This window comes from Chanos chanos, chromosome 8, assembly GCF_902362185.1.
Source record: "Chanos chanos chromosome 8, fChaCha1.1, whole genome shotgun sequence".
Taxonomy (NCBI): domain Eukaryota; kingdom Metazoa; phylum Chordata; class Actinopteri; order Gonorynchiformes; family Chanidae; genus Chanos; species Chanos chanos.
In genome coordinates, this window is record NC_044502.1 from 9262522 (window position 1) to 9283743 (window position 21222).

The window sequence follows — 21222 nt, forward strand, 5'->3', positions numbered from 1 at the left end:
TGGAGTTATTTACCCTTCAGTATGATAATATTATTTCTGTTCTCCTGCCAGTACAGTATCAATCCTCTACTAGAGAACAGACCTCTAATTCAAAGTGCGGAATAATGTACTCTGTAACTCTTTATTCACTGCGCTGAAACAAAATGAAGTTAAACGCAGTGACACAATGCAATGCTGGGCCATAATTATAAGCAATAAACAACGGAAAGGCATTGCACACATTATTACAGTGTGACACACAAAGCGAGCATTTAGGGCGCCATAAAGTGGCGGCTGCAAAAAATAAAAAATCCACCGAGAGATGTTCTGCTCTAATTACACCGAAACAACAGCATAGAGTAAGCATAGCGCACTTACCTCAGTCATAAGGTCAGAGTGCGCGTGTCGATGCTCATCTGGCACTGACTTTACAGCTTTAGCTTTCCAATAAAAGTTACTGTCGAGGTGTAGTCTGTAATTAGAGCATTTATCACGCGTTTCCAGGTAGCGGACTTTGCGTGTGGCGTCACCTCTTTTTTCTGTTTCTTCTTGTTCTTCTCTTTTTTTTTTTCTTTTTTTTTCTTATTCAAAAACGTTTCTCCCCATGATATGGGAAAAGAGAAAGCTAATTACAGAGCGGAGTCTTTGAGAGCGACTGAGAGGTAAATTGAAATTTCACAGAGAGAAATGAAAGGCCCTAATGTCTGGCACTCACGGGGGGAAGAGCAGGAGGGAGAATGGAGTTATCAGACTCAAGCTCTCAAAAGTGTTTAACGCTCGTTCATTTGAAATGATTACACTGGGGCAAAAAAACAAAAAAACGGCGGTGTGGCTGACACTGTCGGGGTTATTGTCGAGTGTTGGAGTAGGAAAATGCAATAGAAATCTAAGACAATTTAGCCGCTACATGTTGGAACTGGCAAAAAAAAAAAGAAGCTTATAATATTCTCAGAAAGAACAAAGCAACACTCTCAACTTTCAATGAAGTTAACAGATGGAATTCGGGGGGTGGGGGGGTGTTTTTTTTTTCTTTTTTTTGTAATTCTACAAATAATAGATAGTAAAGCATATTCAAAACAAGGTCAAACCAAAGTTTTTAAGGGGTAACATTTAGCATTCTGTGGCATTGTTTTTTTTTTCTCTTAAAATAGGAGATATGTACGCCAAGAAACATAGCAGGCATTCCGCGGCCTTTGTGGTCCGCAGTAGTGTGCTTCATAGTGCTTCTGACAGTTTAGTCTAACCCCAAGAGTTCTGAACCAAAACGGTCAACAATATACACGGTCCAAACGTCAGAAATGGACTCTCTCGGTTCCGGAAGACAGAAACCCCAGCTAAACGGGAAAATGTCAAGATTGTTTTTGCCAGCAGACATTGGGGATCAGTTAATGTGCATTCTCTCTCTGTGTATAAACAGAAATATCTCAATGAAGTAGCCTGAAAATCCCTTTGGGTTTACATTCTTGGTCTGTGTTTTCCACGTAGTCTGAAAAGAAATGGTCTTATCTCTGCGGCAGGATGTTGTATAATCGAATGTAATGATCAGACTTTAGTAATCAACTAAACTAGATTAATCAAATTCACTCAAGTGTATGCCTCTTTAACTAAGACCATTACCATTTCAAAGACCTGAGACTTTTATATCTATGCTGCCCCCTAGTGTACATGGATATATCAAACTGTTTCATACCAAGTCCTTGCTTTTCTAATGATAGGTTACATAGTTGAGAGACTACTGCTACTGATTGATCTACACCAGGGAATACCAAATCAACTCCTGGAGGTGCAGACTCCTGCTGGTTCTCCTATGAAGGAAACATCATGAGCTCTTCTTGGTTCAGCGGCGTACACACCTGTTTCCTAAATGAAAAGCAGCCTGTGATTGTCATGTTAGGGGCCAAAACCAGCAGGGTTCTGGACCTCCAAGACCAGATTTGAAGAACCCTGGCATATGCTTTTTTGAGGGCCAAAAATGACAAGACCCCCCCCCCCAACATCTCAAAATCCTAAATCAGAAGAGTAATGAGCTGGACGTGTTTCTTTGTGAGCACAGCTCACAACAAACCTTTGTTCTTTTCATGCTCCATATCATGTAACTCAAATACTTTCACAAATTTGTAAAATTTTAAAATTAATTTATTATAGTTCTTTGTCATAGAGATCAGTATTTCTGTTCAAGGTTAACATACAGCCATTCATATACAGAACAAAAGCTTTGTTTTTTGTTTTTTTTTGTTTTTGTTTTTTTTTGATAACTCATAAATGTACACTCTTCCATTTTACCAACAGAGGAGAGAAATATTCTTTCTTGTCAAAAAGCATAGCCACCCATGAATGATCTCTGTTCTCTCTCTTTTTTTATTTTCCCTCTCTTTGCTGAGATGCTGTTTTAATGGAGTGGTTTGCACCCTGTCTGGGACACATCAGCATGAACAACAGAGGGCAAACACAGACAGATGCCAAGCCACTGAACACGACACACACACACACACTCTCACACAAGCACGCATGCGCGCACGCACACACACACACACACACACACACACACACACACACACACACACACACACACACACTCTCACGCACGCATGCACAATGTTACAAACACGCTGGTTTGTCTACTGAACCATCTGACCCTCCTTTAAAGGCAAAACAATGAAAAGAAATAAGTTACATTAACAATCAGTGATCAGTGCATTTTCACAGGGATTTTTTTTTTCAGTGAGTTTATAGAATGGACAGTGCCAGCAGAATGTTTTTTATTTATTCTTTTTTTGGCTTAGAAAAAAAGAAAATGAAAAATAAGGAAGAAAAAAGGCAATAGTGTGCTAAATTTGAGATTGAGTGGCGGCACAGAAGTGAAGAGACATGAAGTGAATGTCGTGAAAAATGTTAGTAAAATGCAAGTGTGTAATGAGTGAATGGATGGATGGATGGATGGAGTGATTAATCAATGAAAGAACCAACAGATCTTTTATGGATTTTAGAGGTTTATCTAAAATCAGCATGGCAAAAATTACTGAGAGAAAGCAAATATTTCATTTTTTTCCCCCTATATGTTATAATTCATATTACAAACCTCTTTTGATATGGGCCAATACATTGCTGTTTATCTGAGGGGATGAAATAGCTTTTCAGTCTAAAACGCTGCCTTGCTGTAGCTTGTTTCTCAGAGTAACAAACCAGGCAGGTAGCCTGGTTGCATCTAATAATGGTGCACAGTTGGAAGCGGGGCAGTCGAAGCTGATCTGAAATCAGTTGGTGAGGCCATAAGATGACAAGTGCCCTTTGGCTAAAGGAACTTGTGCCCTCTTGTGGCAAAATGAAACATCACACATAAACGTACACTAACTAGTCCTGCTCTTTAATGTTTAAATCAACCTCAAGCGTTGATGAGGCCCAGGTTTAACAAAACCCACAGTGAACAAGTTTCAAAGACAAAACTGACCCTACATATGTTGGTACACTTGCATAGCTACATTCAGCGGGCAAAACGCCAACCTTAAGCATCTCATACCATCTGGAACATTCTCCAGATGTAGCACTGATCAGATCAATGTTACAGAGTCTGGGTAACAGACAGGTGAAACCAGGACACGACGCTGTGCTTAAAAGGGAACGCAGCTGGAGAGTCAGTTTCGTTTGTTCTGTCATCATTCAAGCATTCCACCTTTCAAGGTGCGCACTTCAGTTCAGACAAGTTGCAAGTCAAAACGCCTCATACAGGCAAAGCTATCTGTTATTGAATTTGTGACAATAATAACGTAAAAGGTTGACTATTTGTTTTACAAATGGCCGGACTAAAAAAGCCTCGACACCATGTGGATAACGTTGCAATGCAAGTGTACGCACGCCAGTGGTCAAAGGCTTTGATCTTCGACTAGCAGACCGAGGCAGTTCCCTATTTGTGGGATAAAGTATTTTGAGTGACAACAACAAGGGGAGGAAAAAAAAAAAAAAGATTAAAAAAACCTGTGCAAGTTATGACTCATCTACTAACAAGAATGGACAATGGCATGACTGAAAGAAAAGTCTATAATGGCTCTACCAGATTTCACTGGAAGTCAAGGAGGTACTTAAGTGGAACATGATTCATTAAACAAGCTTCTTTCCAAATGCAAAAGCTGCCATGACTTGTACAAAAAACCCCAACAAAAGATATATATATATATACACACACACACACACACATACATATATATATATATATATATATATATATATATATATATATATATATATATATATATATATATATAAAAAACATACACAATAAATTCTTTAATCTTACCCTCACCATGTTTACAATGGCAGACAGAGCAAAAGAGTGTCTCAAAAGACAAGACAACAAAATTTCCCCTTAAAGAAAGAAAAAAAAAATTGAAATAAAAATACAAATAAAAAAAGATACGAGTGGTTTCACACCTTAAATTTTCCACAGTGCATGATTAGGCCTGTGTCCATATGTTTATAAGGACAGTCCACTCTGCTCCTACTGGATTTCCTTCCTTTTTCTTTGTTCTTGTTTTTTTTTTTTTTGTTTTAATGTTGTTCTGAGAAACTCGTTAAGACCTGAGGACAACCACTCTGCCTTACTTGGATAACCCGTGATCAGCAGGTCGATGGCTGATGACTATGTCATGCTTGATCAGTCAAAAGTGTATGTGTGTGTGTGTGTGTGTGTGTGTGTGTGACTACAATACGGGGAGATTGGGTTACAAGGGTTAAACAGACACACTCACACAAAAGAGCAAACTTCACTAGAGAGCATAGGTAATGGCCAGGTACAGGAGAAAAGGGGGGGGAGGCTCAAATTATCCACAATCAGATGGTGTGTGTGTGTGTGTGTGTGTGTGTGTGTGTATGTGAAAGAGAGTCCATCTGTCACTCAGCGCATGGACGTCATAGCTCCCTTTGATCTGCAGTGACACAGCGTATGAACACCTGTCCTCCTCTCTCTTGGCTAATCATCTGTTCTTGATATGCTGTCCTCATGTGACACAACGTATGTCCTCAAACACTTCTCAGTCTCCAGGTTTTTTTTTTTGGTCTAATGCCCCCATGTTTTAATTTTATACAATGTTTTAATCATGGCCAAATGTGTCATAAGAGTCACACGGTTTAAGTACAAGCATAAAAAAAAAGGAAGCTAAAAGAGGACGTGGTTAGATTGTGAAACATTGGCTTTTTTTTCTGAGCACTCCCTGACAGATTATGGCATTAAAATTCAAAAGGAAACCAAAGAGAAAAGAGTGCAGCAGACATAGTTTGAAGTACCAAGTAAAATATGTGGAGAGGGAAAAAAAAAAAAAAAAAAAAGAATAGCATGAGTGCATGATAGAATGAGTACAATGAGTGATGTGGCTGGTAACAGTGTACTGAATGATACCTTCTCTCTTTTATCTTGGGGAAAAAAAACAAACAAACAAGTAAACCCTACAACAAGTAAAGATTATCTTAGCTCTTCTTCGGAGCGCTGCTCTCACCTTGTCTCCCTCCTCTCACACAACGTTTGTTCATTTCTTTTTTTTTTTTTTCCCTTTTCACACGGAGGAACGGGATAGCAATAAATTAGATCGATAATTAACGTAAACTGCAACAATGACATTTACATCAGCAAATAGCACGTACAAAAAACAACAACAACAACAACGACAACAACAGCAACAACAACGACCAAAAAAAAAAAAAAAAAAAAAAAATTTAAGGACATTTCATAACAAAGAGAGAAAGAGAGAGAGAGACCCCCTGAGCGGCCCCCAAGTCTCCACCGCGGATTCATTTCCGGAGCGACGGGGCTTTTTTACTGGGAGAACATCAATCGGGGGGAGAAATCGCAGGCCTGGTCAGCTGCCAAGTCCTCCAAGGCATTTTTTTTTTTAATGTCATGACTGCAGCTAAGCAATCATTAAATGATTAAAAAAAAAAAAAATCCAATATATTTTTTTTTCCCCCACAAGAACGTAGGATTAAAATAATATCATACAAAATAAAAACTCTAAATAAAATACAATGGCACAATTGTGGTATTAAATAAATAGGTGGCCCCTTTTAGGGTTTGATCTAGTTTTTCCCTGTGGCAGACAATTGAGCTTGACAGGAATGGATTTTCTCTCAGAGAGATGAATAGTTTGTCGTAGGCATTTTAATTTCATTGCTATGTGATTTTTTTTTCTTTTTTTCTGTTCCGGAGATGACAAAATCGAAGCAATTTGCACTCATTTGTGCGCTTCGTGGTCCATAATAAGATATCAGATAACTGGACGATTCTGGAAGCCAATAAGACGTATTGCCATAGGTTAATTCATCTGCTGTTTGGATTGTCCCCCTTGCCCCCTATGGAGGCGTTCATTATAATGAGCCTCCTTCTTGCTCTTCACGTCTTTATGTTTCTCCTCCCTCTCCATTTCATTCCAATCAGATTCCAATCTGAGGAGTCTGCACCTTACTCCAGTTTCCCCCTATCAGAATTCAGAACGAAAAATAACCTCAGTTTGCTAAGGGGGGGGGGGGGGGGGGGGGGGGGGGGGTAGAAAACCCTGCATTTGTATTGTATTATCTACCTCTCAGATGGATTCACATTGCTGATTTTTTTATTTCTTTTTTTTAACCATGAAATTCATTTACGCAGCTGGGTGTGTGTCTAAACTGAATTGAAGCATGTTAAGTGCCTGACTAATGTGTAAAAGTATAAGGAGATTTCAGGTCACAAGCTAGCACACTATATGGGACCATATAAATTCACCACTCTGGCGAAGCAGTGTCGTAAAAAACCTACCAGCTGTGACACGGCACACTGCAGCGAGAGCCAAAACGGAGAGGCTTAAAGGACGCTGTAAAACAGCTATTCTTAATCCTCTTATTTATGATTTGTGTTGCTTGGGTGACGGGAAGAGCCATAGGCTTCAGGAAATATGATTGCATATCAGTACGTCTACTGTTTAGATTCATAATGGTGTGCTAACGTCTCAATCAAAAAAGCAGTCTGTGTCATCAATTGGCGATTTGACATGCTGCAGTAACATGTCTTTGGAATGCCTTGTTTTTTTTTTTTTCCTCTGTCTCTCTCTCTCTCTCTCTCTCTCTGCCAGTTGTTTTGAACGGGGCCACACTTGTGAGCAGGGCAGTGTGTATCACTATGGAAACAGCAGCCCAACCCTGCAGAGACGCAGCGTCTCCGTGCCAGTCAAGCACGGCTGCGATCAAGCGCAATCATCTGCCAACAGGGAGAGATTGTAGAGGAGATACTTTCCAAAAAGAGTTCTCTGAAAAGGAATCACGGGTATTTTTGGCTACACAGTTGGAGTCCTGTGAGGGCCTGGCACAGGAAGCAGGACGTAGGGGGACGATAGTTTGGGAATATAGGGACAGCAAACAGGGACAGTGGGAGGGGAGCAGAAAGGCTGCCCGTGACCTTGGATTCCCCCTTAAGTGGTTATTTGGTTTGAAGAAAAAAGAAAAAAACAACAAAAAAAAGACCCTAAAATTTCCATAAAATGTTTTTTTTTCTTTCTTTTTTCTGTTCGCCCTTTCTTTCTCACCTCCACATAGCTATCTCGGCACTGGGGAGCTCAATTACACACGTGCATACACACACACACACTCATTAACACACACACACACACACACACACACACACACACACACACACACACAGGAGCACGCCTGGAGACTCTAGAGGCCCTGTTGTGCTCTGCATTTCCTAAATAGAGGGCTCCTATGACCTCACTTGATCGCAACTATTTTGCTCACAGGTCCCACCCCCTCCTATCCTTCCTGCTCTCTATTTCCACCCTTCACACCCAACGTTGGTAAGACAACACAGGCGGCACATTTCTACTTAAGATATCCAATAACCTTTTTTAGAAGGCCCAGTGAGAGAGAGAGAGAGAAAGAGAGAGAGAGAGAGAGAAAGAGAGAGAGAAAGAGAGAGAGAGAGAGCAGAAGCATGGCTCTTGCTCTTAAATATTCTCTGTGACAGGCTGTTAAAAAAAAAAAACCATCCCATTAAATGGGACGCTATCATAAGCCATGATTATTTGGTAAGGAACACAGTCAAACGCACCTTCTATTCAAATTTAATGTTTAGGTCCCAAAAGCTGAATTCTCAGAATGTTCTCTAGTCTGCATTACACAGCTAAAAATGTCCATCTATCCTTCATGACCAGGCCCTTCAGAAGCGTAGCCGGGTTCACCCTTGAATAACCCGGACCTGTGGAGTTAGTACATGGCTGATGTCTTTCGCACAATAAGGTACTGCTCAGTCAGCAGCAGTATTCTCTCCACAGCTGTACATCAAGTCTCTGTACAGACTGAGCAAAATGGGTCCTTTTCAGACTGGGATCTCTAGTCTCAACTAACCAACCAGTATAGACACTTCAGAGTTTAATTCTTCCTTCTCAAAAGCCTCGCCAGCTGAGAATCCTACAGCTCTGGCAACAGGGGAAAGAACCAAGAGAACTGGATAGCTGTTGAACAGTGGGCTTCGACTCTCTCTGTTTTTCTTTCTCTCTCATTGCTCATCCCTCATAGCCTTGCCCACCAAATCCAGACAAACAATGACAGCTATTGTTATTCTTACAATACACCCTCAGCTTTGGGTAAAGTCTGCCTACAAACCTAAAAAAAAAAAAAAGTGATTTCATTATGCCTATCATTTTTGTTTTTTTGATTTGACTTGCAAGCAGTGAAGACAGGAGTGTACTGATGATCACTCGCTTATACACTCACGTACCCACACACGCACACTTACAAACACAAAAGAGAGCTGTAGAATAACTACTGATGCAACAAGAAGAGTCCAACACAAAGGGCACAAGTGGGTACAGTCTCATAAGGGATGTTGGGCAATGATAAAGTAAACATCAAAGGAAACAGAGAGGTTTTACATCAGCTCTCCACAGGATCCTCTGCAAGGCTTGACTCGTCCATATTCCCCCACTGGCCTCTTCCACTTCTGCCAGTCCAATGGGTGGTGCAGGGGAGGCCAAATGAACGGGGGATGGACTGAGGGTTGCAGGAATAGAGAGAGAGAGAGAGAGAGAGAGAGAGAGAGTAGGCAATAGTCTTTTCTCCCTCTCTCTCTCCCCCCCAAATCGCACATTCCTGGAAATCGTTCCCTCTTTACCCTTTAGACCATCTCCGGAACACCTCTCAAGTGTTTATTATCCTCCAGTTAGCTTGGACGGCTTGGCATAAGGGTTCTCCAGCAGATACTGATAACGCTCATAATGGTCCAACATGTATTTGGGAGCATACATGTGTTCCTTGGGGTCTGAGGGTGGATACTCCTGCAATGAACCATCAAACCAGCCCCCAGTCCGAATCAACTCTCTGATGTAATTGAGGTCCCGTTTGTCCTCGTAGTCTCCCCATCGTGGGAAATCCCCATTCTGGGCAGATATAAGCTTGAAGTGAATGCCCTCGGGCGTAAAGCACCAAGAGCAATGCCAACCAGCAAAGTGGAAGGGGCTGCCCAGAGACCACTGGACAAGGATATGGCCCGTGTCATTTTCATATTTTCGGAACCCTGGCATAGTATAGTATTCGCGACGACGAAGCCGAATGCCGTCGTCGTCATAAACATCTCGCAGCATCCCTACCGTGCAACCAGATACCACCTCCAGAGAACCCAACTGTTTCCAGAAGAATCCATAAAGGGACTTCCTCATGTGTATGGCAAAGGGTTCTGTCCAACCATCAAAGAGCTTGAGGAAGAGGACTCCCTCATGTGCTGGTATTTCGTCGGCGTCGTTGATGAGAAAGACGTCGTCGGGTCGTGCACCCACCACCCGGGACATTCCGTTACGTGTCAAGAAAGTGCGCAAATAGTCGTCAGCAATCCAACCGTCCTGTCGTCCACCCTCTGGAAAGTGGTCCAGGAAGACATAGAGAATCTTGTGGCGAATGTAGTCATAGGTGCCATTTAGCAGCAGATGCAGGAAACGCAGAGGCCTCCGCTCTCCATATGCTGTGAAGTTGGACTCACACACCAAAAAAAGGTCCACAGCCTGTGCCAGTTCATGAAAGCGCACGTGCAGAAGGTCAAACTCATGGTTCACATTGATAGCATTGATGACTCTGCGTGGAACCTCTCGTGGTGTCAGACGCTCCTTAGTGGGCAGGTTTGAGTGGTACACCATCGTGGGAACACCGCAGTATGGTCCATGCCAACCTGGTCGGCACACGCACTTTACCAGTCGCTTGCCACGTTTGGGTTTGGCCCTTGGAGGGCTCGTCTCTTCAATTCCAACTTTATTTCGACTTTTTGACTCCTCTTGGAGCTGAAGGACTTTTCGGTGGCCAATCCCTGCACCTGTTGGATACCCCTTCCCAAGACCAGGGTCCTCCTTAGGAGGTGCTACCTCTGTCCCTTGCCGAAAGCACAAGGCTCCAGCTTTGGTACGCACAAAATATGGTGTTCGGTCATCCTGGAGCTGGTAGGTCCGCAGGTGCAAGTCCCCTAAGAACTCATAGGGGTCTTTTGTCGATGGTCTTTGGGGTTCCATCTGAACAACATTTTCCTGCATATTATCTAGCTTCAGATGAGCAGGGTTACTGGGATTCCAGGGCACTAAATTCTCATTCTTCTGCTTTTTGAAATAAAAAAACAAAAAACAAAGAGTGAATATAAGTACATATTTCACAGGATGGAGGAAAAGAATTAAATTCAACAGGCTCTAACACAACAGAATGCTTCATCAAAATGTTACAACGATCAAAATTCTTCATGAAGTATTTTTCAAATAAATATGAGATACATGTAAAGTACATGTAAAGTATGACTGGTTCTTATCTACTTTAATGATAAAACAGACAAATTTAGGCAGTGTTTTCTAAAGTGGTAAGATGACTAATTTTATTACCTCACTGGTGTCTGTTTCTCGTTGCCGAGGTTCTTCGGGTCTTCCCCATGGTTTGGGTACTCCTGGTTCTTCTGCTATCTCTATTTTCACCTCACTCCTTCCCACCACTCCCCCCATACCCCCCACAACTTCTCCTGCTCTGGACTTCGAGTCCGGAGGTCTGAAGGCTGGTGGTGGAGCTTCTTCGGGGGTGGCACTGGAAAGTGGTGTGGCCCTCTCCTTCCAAAAGAAGCCTGTGACCATGATAAAGGACTTGATGTTGGGATAGGGTGCTGAAAGCTCCCTAAGCAGAGATACGTAGTGCAGGGCCTTGTAGTAGTGCAGGAAGGAGATGACACACAGGCCAACCGTGCAAAGCAAAAACACTCTATGACGTCGCATTTTCATCCTGAGGGAGAAAGAGATAAGGAAGAAAGAGTCAAATTCAAAAATATTCCTTCAGAATTCAGTGGAGCAGATCGCTAACTCCTTGTCTCAGGGGACATAATCAATTGAGTATTTCAGTTTCACATTTAAGACCACAAGTTCAGCAAACAGGGCAAACCAGCTGGGGCACGTGACAGTCTGAAGTCATAAAAACAGTAAAAACCCTTCCTTCGTTGCTTCTCTATTCCATATATTATCCTGTAACGAAACAATAGCGAGAGTGGAAAATATAAAAAAAAGGGGAAAGAATTTGCTTCCCTATATTGGGTCCTAAAAACAAAATCTATAGTGTTAGGTTTCTATTAGTTTAAGTATTTATATTAGTTTCGGTCTTCCCTCACATGGAAAGGGAAAACCCAATAGAAGAAAAATTTGGCAGTAATAGCACTAAATACACAACAGGAATTTCAAGTAGCTCTGAAAGCACTGGTCTCTGCATTTCATTTCTTTTGCAAATGATGGAAAGGCCACATTTCTCATCAGAGGGGTGTCAGCGCAAGACAAGAGGTATGACGCTGTGAAAGAAACAGCGTATAAAAGTACAGGAAGGAAAGAGAGTGGTTCTTAAGACCACTCAGAAAGCACTTCATTCAGAGGCCTGTAAAGCATTGGGCCAACCAAGCAGGCCAGTGTGATCTGACCTGGCCTGCTGCAGTCAACAAGCCTAATGCTACTTCTGGCTTCGTTACAAATGTGGAAGCTGAGGATGTGTGTGTGTGTGTGTGTGTGTGTGTATGTGTCTGTGAGAAACCGAACCTACGCGGTGAAGGATTCTCCTGGAGTCAGTTCCTGTTTCTCCTTCTACTCGTTGCTATTTTAGAATTTCACTCCTCTCTCTGTACGTGTCCTCCTCTTGCTCCGAATTGCTCTCTAAAACTTTTGTCATATCTCCTTTTTGCATTCATAGCAACCTTACTCAGAATAGTTGAACAGAATAGTTTAGTGTTAAAAAAAAAATGAGTGTGAAAATGAAGATAAGGAGTGGGGGAGAAATAAACGAACTGGAGATTGCAAGTCTCAACTAAAAATGGAACATGCCAACTTTTGTGCAAGACTTTTCCCACTGTTGTATAAAAACATTCAAGTGCACCATACTAAAATGATTTTTGTGTCTGCTACGTATCCAGTCACTAAACAGGGTGATGTGGATGTATGATAACGCAGTAAAAACAGTCGGCACAAATGATGCATTTCCTTAACAAAGATTTAGAATGGTTAAGGAGAGATCTATCGCATGTTTATGAAGCTATTAACAGCCCACAACTGATGAAAGGTAGTTCATGAGTGGCTATGTCCTCATAGTACCAGACACAGCAGTGCATTCCCCTCCCCCAGCCCAAGTAAAGCATTACATTCTAACACGATGACCAGACTGCATTTTTTGAAAATGAATCAATGACCTGGAGAGGACCAGAGACAAGCCCTTTTAGGACGATAAGGTTGGCTAAGTTTCCTAGGCGTAGACTCAAGGGCGCAAATGAAAACAGAAAGTGAAGAATATTTTTTCCCTCAGAAATTCAGTTCGTCACACTTACACAGCTGAAAGTGACACTTTTTTTGCTCTGCATTTACAGAGATCAAACGTAGAACTGCACTCTCTCTCCAACAGTTCAGCTACTCTTCAAACTACTGTCCCAGCAGTAGCTAAAAACACCAAAGAGTGAGAAACAAATAGAAATCAGTGTATCATATTAACCAAATATTCCAAACCTGAATCTTGCGAACCACACGAATGCTAAACCATTCTGTGCGGAGACTTCCTTCCTGATTAAATTCTTCACAGTAAACGGCAGCGACATGACAGGACATTTGTGCATTTAGATAAACAGAAGAATAACCCTCTGAGAATCTGATGACTCTCTTCTGTTGGCACACATTTGCTTCTCCTCTAACAACTTGGTCTGTGGCACTGATACCGGCTGCTATTATTGCAGGGGTGGGCAATGCATAAATGAACAAAAACAGCATTGTGGGTCGCCATAGTGCCAATGAGAGGGGAAAAACAGTGAACACAAACACACAAAAACCAAAAACTGGAGCCAAACTGAACTGAAGATAAATTCAATGACAGCACACAGTTTCCCTGCAAAAGCCACACAAACACTCATTTACACACACACACACACACACACACACACACACACACACACACCTAAGAGGACTATTGTACACACTAAGGAAGTTTAAAAGTTGACTGACTGCAACAGAGAAGTCAGTAAACAATAAAAGAACATGAGCATTCAGTGTACATGTTGTCAAATATCTCTGTAACACAAACTTGTATGAGACAAACGGCTAAGCAGGAACTTACCAGAATACCAAAACAGCTGAGAACTGCTAATTGGGAAAGTTGACAGACAATGGTGAGAATCAAAGGTTAGGTCTAGGAAAGGGGGGGGGGGGACATTCTGAGGGAATCTAGGTCACAGACAAAGAAGTTTGGTAGATACTTGAATGGCCCAGAAATAGCCACCATACAGTTGATTAATCTGACACATAAAGGATTGCAGAGGCCTGTGTGGATCTTTCAATACTAACCCTTCCTGTACTCCTTACCATGCTTAGCTATACAACAACATCTCAAACGATATTGCTGTGAAATCTAGGACGTGTGATTCTTGCCTACTCTGTACAGAGAAAGCGTGTACGGTGTCCTTGCAGTGTTGTCTTCTGTGACTGGTCCGTGTTGTTGGTCTGAATGTTTTTGCCTCTTAATGGCAGGCGTGATGGCCTGCTTCATTGTTTTACTCCCTCAGTGACATCTCAACGGAAGTTGCTCAGTTAGCTCAATTCTAGCAACACGTAATAGATTTCCATTTCGCGGATTATCTCTGGATTACCAGCCCTTTTGACTCGGTGCTCTGACTGATTTAGTAAACTGGGATGACATGGCATTCTTCATTAAGAACCGCTCGTAAATTTGCCCAGTATAACACCAGAATATAAGTATCAATTTTATGTCTCAGCTGCACGTTAATGCCAGTGTATTAGCCAACCTTGGCACATGCGCAACTTGCATGTCACCACACTTTCACAGAGAGCTGAGGCCAGTGGTGCTCCTTATCTTATTAAAAACAGTTACCATTACACATTTGATTTCTAGCCAATCAATCTGCAATATATCACCGTCCTCTTAACAGTAGAATATGTGGAAAGACCCCGCTTTAAAGTTCTGTGTGCAGCACATTTTAAAAAGGCCAGAGAGCTTGGCCAAGTGCCTTTGAATAATGCAACCCTGTCCCGTAGACCGGGTGAGGTAAGGAAGGATGTGAAGAGGGCAAGACAAGGTGAGAAAGCGAAATACACTAATCAATAATGAAGGTAAGCTAGTGAGAAAGGACAGAAGCTCTCAGAACTGCGCACATTGTCCCACTTCCATGAACACTGTAGCATGAATACCGGGGCTAATTTTCGAGGAATGTGACATTGCTGCGGACGGGCACATGAAAGGGTGGGGACTTCCAGTTTTCCCCCTTCAAATTTCCTCACAGTTTCAAACAACAGACAGTATGCTTAGCTGACAGACAGATACGCTCTTCTGTCTTCCACCGTCCAATGCCCACCCCTCCTGACACAAGCTCATAATTACTGAAAGGATAACAGCAGAAATGCTGATGCCACTCATATTTAGGTAAGCAGAGCTGAAAATGTCTCCTCTATTCCTGCTGACTCATTCCAGGAAGCTGTTAACAAAGCTAAATAATAGCTAATGGTGAATGGAGCTAGTCACAAGAACACTGTCTGCAAACACATGCGTGGTGTCACAGCGACACTCATTATAGCCTGTCCCAGGTGTGTCATTATTCAGCAGACTAAACACTGGTTTTCCAAAAGCATAGTAAGAAGGCTCTGTTGAGGAATATTTCCGCCGCCAGATAAACTCAAGACAATAGCTGAACTGGGAGGCTGATAAGACTTTCAAATCCCTTTAGTGCGGTAACTTCGTGTCTTTGATGTGTTACTGAATGAAATAACTAATACTTCTGTTTTTGAGAGAAATAGTTAGCTCTCCACTGTCAAACTGCATTCAGCAGATAGGCTGACATGATCGAAGGTCCCCTCCAAGCAAAGCAATGGTTTATCTAACCAGTCATCTATTGTATTGGTATTGCGTGTCTACCGAAACGCTCACATTTTAAGCAAAGCACTGTGCTAGCACTCAGAGTGAATGCATGGACAATGGGGAGGCAAAGAACACAACAAAAACTTGTGTAATTTTGCTTGCTAGATTCAAATTTTCTTTGTAAATTTTCATTACTCTGGTATCAAGTCATTTGATTACATTTGGATACATCAACATTTGCATATATTCAAAATTCTTTGCGCAGCTCACTAAAGTGTGCTAGAAGAAGAGGAGAAGTACTTTATTTGTCACACACACACACACACACACACACACTGAGAAGTGAAATTGAGCCTCTACATTTAACCCATCTGAACACCAGTGAGCACACACACATACACACACACAATGAGCTGGGAGCAGTGGGCAGCTGTCGCCACCAGCGCCTGGGGACCAACAGGTCTTTCTGCCAGGGCCTTGGTCAAGGTCACTGACAGGAGTACTAATCCTATCATGCATGTCTTTGTGGTGGGAGGAAACCGGAGCACCCGGAGTAAACCCATGCAAACACAGGGAAAACATGCAAACTCCACACAGATAGAACCTGGGACGGCTGGGAGTCGAACCCAGGACCTTCTTACTGTGAGGCGACAGTGCTAACCTCTGAGCCTCTGTGAATCCCTAAAAACATTAGTGGAGAGTGCGAGCACAGTCTCCCCTTACCACCCATTATGCAGTTGAGATTCCCGCATCTGGAGAATTCGCAGGGGTCAGCATAGCCCAAGTGCAATGGCTAAGCCTCACCCTGGGTGAACCACCTTCGTGATCATGGTGTCTCCCCTGCTAGGTGTGCTAAGAATAATTGACTCCATGCAGAGAGGGAAGAGTAGAGGAATCAGAGAGAGGTTGGCGTCTATGTACGAAAGAACCATCAACATTCATTCCCTCAAAATCAATCAATCAATCAATCAATCAATAAGGACAGGACCACAGCAACATAATCCACACTTAACAACTGAGCTCCAAAAAAGAAAGAAAGAAAGAAAAAAAAGACTCTAGATCAAAGCATCAAGGTTGTATTCCCGCTAGGGCCGCCCCTGACAGTCAACGAGTTGAATCACCTGTTGGAGACCCGCCAGTCGACTGAGATTCTTCAAGTCTAGCAATGTCTTTTTTTTTTTTTTTTTTTTGGTCAGTCAGTATACATCACAATAACAGAATAAAACAGATAGCAGCTTTTTAAAAATTGCACAGGAATAACATTTCAATGAGGAATTATAAATAAGGGAAATCATAAATATATTGTTTTATTCTAGCAGGGCTATCTGGCACGCCTTCTAAACAAACCAGCAAACAAAAACAAAAAAAAATGATTTTGTTGCCTGGCAACCCGTAGCACCATATCACTCATTGTAGCCCAGCAACCACTGGAAATGAATGACTTCCGGTCGCGTTGTCGCTTGTTGTCGCTGCCGGTGTGGTGTAGGGTCAGAAGATGTCTAAAGTATGGCGGCATTTCGAACTTTTGAAGGACAACCCTAACAAAGTTCAATGCAAACTCTGTATGCAAGAATTCACTTATCATTCAACAACATCGAACATGGCCAACCACTTGAAAATGGTAAGTTGCATAGCTATTGCGGCCATTCCGCAATTATCTGAGCAAAAAAATAGACTATACTGCCTATCTCATTATTCTAGAAAATCCATAATGGTAGCCCGTCATTATATGTCAGCAATTCAATTAGGCCTCAATTCAAATCTTGCATAATATGCAGCCGTCTTTTATTGATTTTTAAATGCTCAAAAATGTGTTCCCATGACTCTGTTGCATTTGACTACATAAATGTTGTCGAAACCATCACTGAAACTTCTGCTGATGGATTTTCTGATTGCCAGATGGTCTATAGGCCTGTGTAAAAAAAAAAAAGGGGGGGGTGGGGGGGGAGTCAAATCTTCATATTAAACAGCCAAAGCCGATCTGACTAACAAAATTCTGAGTCGGGTACGGGCCTAATTTTTTTTCACACCGCTTTGTGTTTGCTGAGGGAGGGGAGGGAGCTATTGGTTCAACAGCTCTCTTTTCACATGTGAAGTAAACAGCAAGTGCAACCACCCCAAGATCTGAGACGTCTGTCCAAAGGCTGCTGAGTCACCCCTCTCTTTCATTCTGTCTTTCTCTATCTCTCTCTCCATCTCTGTCTCTTTTGTTAAAACATGCTAATCGCCCCTCCCCTTGTCCCTGCAGAGTCAAGCTAAGGATCTGAGTCATATCGTTGTAACAGTAATTTATTTTCTACAAGGAGGAGGTGCTGTAGCAGGTCGTGCCGGGAACTGTTCAATGTTTAGGGAACCCGTCATAATCTTTTTGGTCTGTTGGCCCGTGTCAAAATCGGAATGAACCGGTGTGTATGTGAGAACTGTTGTGTTGTGTGACTGTAAGGCACTGGTTGTGTTTATCACCACCCTCAACCTAGAGTGTCGGCCAAAACACTACTTATGGTCGGGATGAACTTTACAGGAGCACAGGCAGGGACTTCACACAGGAGACCAGAATGAGGACGGTACAATTAACTGTATTCAAATGGGTGTATGTGGTTCTGTAAATAAACAAAGAATCAAGTGATGTGTACAATATTGTTCAAAGTAATGTAACACGTACATACATGCATACATACAACACTCATACCGTTACTGAAGCAGAAATATGCACCCTGACGTGCAACTTCAAACACAAGCATAAACAGCACTCTTACACATATCCATACAACCAAACATATCTACAAGAAGTACACCTGATAAACTAAGCAGGAAAATTCTTTGGCTGGCTTAATATAAACGACATAGCAAGGGACATGCAAACATGTTTCCATTCACGCTATCAGTAAACTTTTGGTAATGACATTTAACAGTCCAGAGGCTGTATTTAGTATTTTGTTTTTGACTGGGGAGGCAAAAAAAAATATTTAGATAACTCTTCAAATCTTGTTCACATCTCTCTCTCTCTCTCTCTCTCTCTCTCTCTCTTTGCCTCTGTGAGTTTGGGAAGGCCTCGTGTTAACGGAACTGGGTTGGAGATTAAGGGGAATTGACAATGCAGTTCATGCACTGATAGATCAGTGCCAAAGACTCATTAGAGAGACTGTGAGATTGGTGGCATGAATTTTACACTTACGATATTTGAGAGGTGGGCAAAAAGGATAAATTCACAAATCTGTAACATAGTCAGTCAGTACTCTATATATATTATGTCTGGTTTGCGTATTTGTCTGGTCCGTACGTAGAATTTCTTTCAGTAACATTCTGCACCATTGTGCTCGATTTCCTGAACATGACAGAAATGTTAGCAATGTGGACTAGAGGCAAATATGAACGATTTGGATTCTAGACCCAACAATCTCATTCAGGGGACACACCCTCTTCATGTCCTCCCTGGTGGGGTGGTCCTTAACTAAAACCGTTAACATCAGGAAATGGAAGGTCCAGGCAAGATGAGCAAGCAACCTGCATGGTGGGATGAAGAGATGAAAAAAAAAGAAAGAAAAAAAGGTGCATTTGGGGCTCCAGGCTCTAATCCTGTTATGTAACCCTCCCACAGTGAAAGAGAGAGAGAGAGAGAGAGAGAGAGAGAGAGAGAGAGAGAACTTAAGATGGCCACTGGGACCTCATGCATGGTGAGAGCTTTATCAGGGTATGAAAAATACCCATTTAAACGAGAATAGAGTGAGGAAAAGAAAGGACAAGAGAGAGAGAGAGAGAGAGAGAGAGAGACAGAGCTCTCACTCAGAGATGGGCGAAACATCTAGATAGGCCAGTGTGATATTTTTGATCATGCAGTACAGCAGTTGCTGCACTGGACAGCTTGAAACAGGAAATAATGGAAAAGACCTTTTCAGAATATGGCGTTGACCTTTTTTAATTCAGTGGAACTGGGTGGAAGTGGCCCATGAATACAGATTAGGAGTATGAAAGTGGCTTTGCATATGATGGGTATTTGTTCTAAATGGCATGATATTTGGAGAAGCAGCATGGGTCAACAAACAAACACCACAGCACAGTGCAACCATTGGGCTGTTAGTAGTCGTTACCACTGTGGCCAATATCACATACATACATACATACACACACATACACACACACACACACACACACACACACACACACGTTTCACAATGTGCATGCCGCGCCACAGCCTGAAAGAGATGCTGGCTCTACTAAGTGCGTCTCATGATCGAATCTAACCATAGCGGTGACCTGCACCTGGGCCCAACGTAAACTCACTTTCACTTCCTCTTAATGTGACGACTGTGAACATCCTCATACCCAGACACTCAACAGTTCTTGTTTTACTAACCCCTGCTGTGAGGACATGTGCTCCTAACCCAGCTCATGTGATCTTCAGTAACACCCTTACAGTTTCTGTGCCAGCCGCGCATTCGTGAACGACGAGGTAATAGCAACGCATTTAGTGCATTCGATATTTATTCAATATAAAGACTTATCGGCGAATGAGATTTCGGGGAACGCGCCTTAGGTATACAAAGGGAAATTTCCTTTCCTAGTAGTTTCTTTGTAACTTTCCTTATGCCCTGCTTTTTTTTTTTTTTTTTTGGTGTTTTTTTTTTTTTTTTTTGGGCCAGGTCATGCAGCGCTACAACATTTCCCTGAGTAAATATGTAAATATGTGACTGAATCTAGAGACCAAAAAAAAAAAAAAAAAAATCAAGCACATAGCGAGTGAGCTGTGTTAATATGGACCAAACATTTTCTTCAACTGAATTGAATTGTTTAATTCTATTGTTAAATTTTTTTTCAATAATCCCTGTGCTGCACCTCCTGGATTACATTCATCCTGACCAGCATCTGGACTAGGACAAGGAGGCTTAAAATGCTATGTTAGGACTCAGTACAAGAGAACAGCTTGTGTTCTGGAATTTTCTACCACAAGGCCCAATGACAGAGCTGGGTACACATCTTGAGACAACATTTCCAGCTAATGTGCTAATCTCTAAGATGACACATAATGCAGTACATTTCTCCACTTTCTCATGAACCCGGAAGAACAACAATTTAACTACTTACAACTGTACAGACCAAAGTTTTCTTTCAGTTTCAGTGGCAAGGGTATAGTTTAACTCAATCAAGTTCTGACATTGATGTTTTGACTTTGAAAATGTACTTCAGATCAAAGTTGTTCCAGTTCCAACACCTCCCACAATCGTTTCTGTTTCTGTGTGTCAATGTTGTTCACAAGTTTGTCTATTGTCACGTTGCTGCCAATTCTTTTTTTCAAGCCTGACTGCACAGTCTCAACTGAAAATATTGTGCAGTTATACCACATGAACTAGCGGTTTCTAGATGGTTAGAAGGAATGTGTGAGAAAATCAAATCATGAAGTCTCCGATAGGTTAATCCACCCCTCCAAGCTGAAGACCCCGTTAGAGAGAAATAACCATTTTATCGCTGCTGTGTGTCATCAACTAATATAAAACTGAGACTCGTTCATCTATTGCGTCTGTTCATGCATGCACCGGTTCTCAACAGAAGCCAAATGTAGCAATAGATTTTTTCACCATACCATTTCTAATTATCGGCATCATAATCTTTCATGCATTATGACTGCTCTTTACACACGGTCGATATCTAAGCTGACCTCTGCTTGTTGAAAGGAGATGGGAAAGAAACATGTGGCTGAACGTTCCAGAAATCACTCCTTTGCAGTCTGCCCCCCCCTCCCTCCACCTTTTTTTTTCTCAAAGTGAGTAAATGAAAGTTCCAGAATAGCAAACGCCTGCAAAAAATATTGCTTTTAATGACACTACTTTCAAAAGTGTTAAAGACAGCAGATATCCAAACCTGGCTTGGCTAATTTTGGATCTAAACACTGTC

The 21222-nt window shown here is 42.0% G+C and overlaps 1 protein-coding gene and 1 non-coding gene across 2 annotated transcripts; both read right to left on the minus strand.

Annotated features, from left to right (window-relative positions):
• Positions 1-9065: 9065 nt before the first annotated feature.
• On the minus strand, positions 9066-11231 carry mgat3b (beta-1,4-mannosyl-glycoprotein 4-beta-N-acetylglucosaminyltransferase b). Its single transcript, XM_030783281.1, has 2 exons — positions 10845-11231; positions 9066-10571 (listed from the first exon to the last, which is right to left on the minus strand). The coding sequence occupies exons 1-2, from the start codon at positions 11229-11231 to the stop codon at positions 9144-9146; spliced, it is 1815 nt and encodes a 604-aa protein (XP_030639141.1). The 3' UTR covers positions 9066-9143.
• Positions 11232-16026: 4795 nt separating this feature from the next.
• LOC115819882 (U1 spliceosomal RNA) lies at positions 16027-16188 on the minus strand. Its single transcript, XR_004025555.1, has one exon. It is a non-coding gene; the product is annotated as a U1 spliceosomal RNA (small nuclear RNA).
• Positions 16189-21222: the final 5034 nt, after the last annotated feature.

Bases quoted from the DNA above. Each gene is read 5' to 3' on its own strand.
- mgat3b (XM_030783281.1), bottom strand. From the start codon at position 11,231: ATGAAAATGCGACGTCATAGAGTGTTTTTGCTTTGCACGGTTGGCCTG. The intron at 10,572-10,844 runs GTAATAAAATTA...TATTTCAAAAAG, and splicing joins GAGAAACAGACACCAGTGAG to CAGAAGAATGAGAATTTAGT.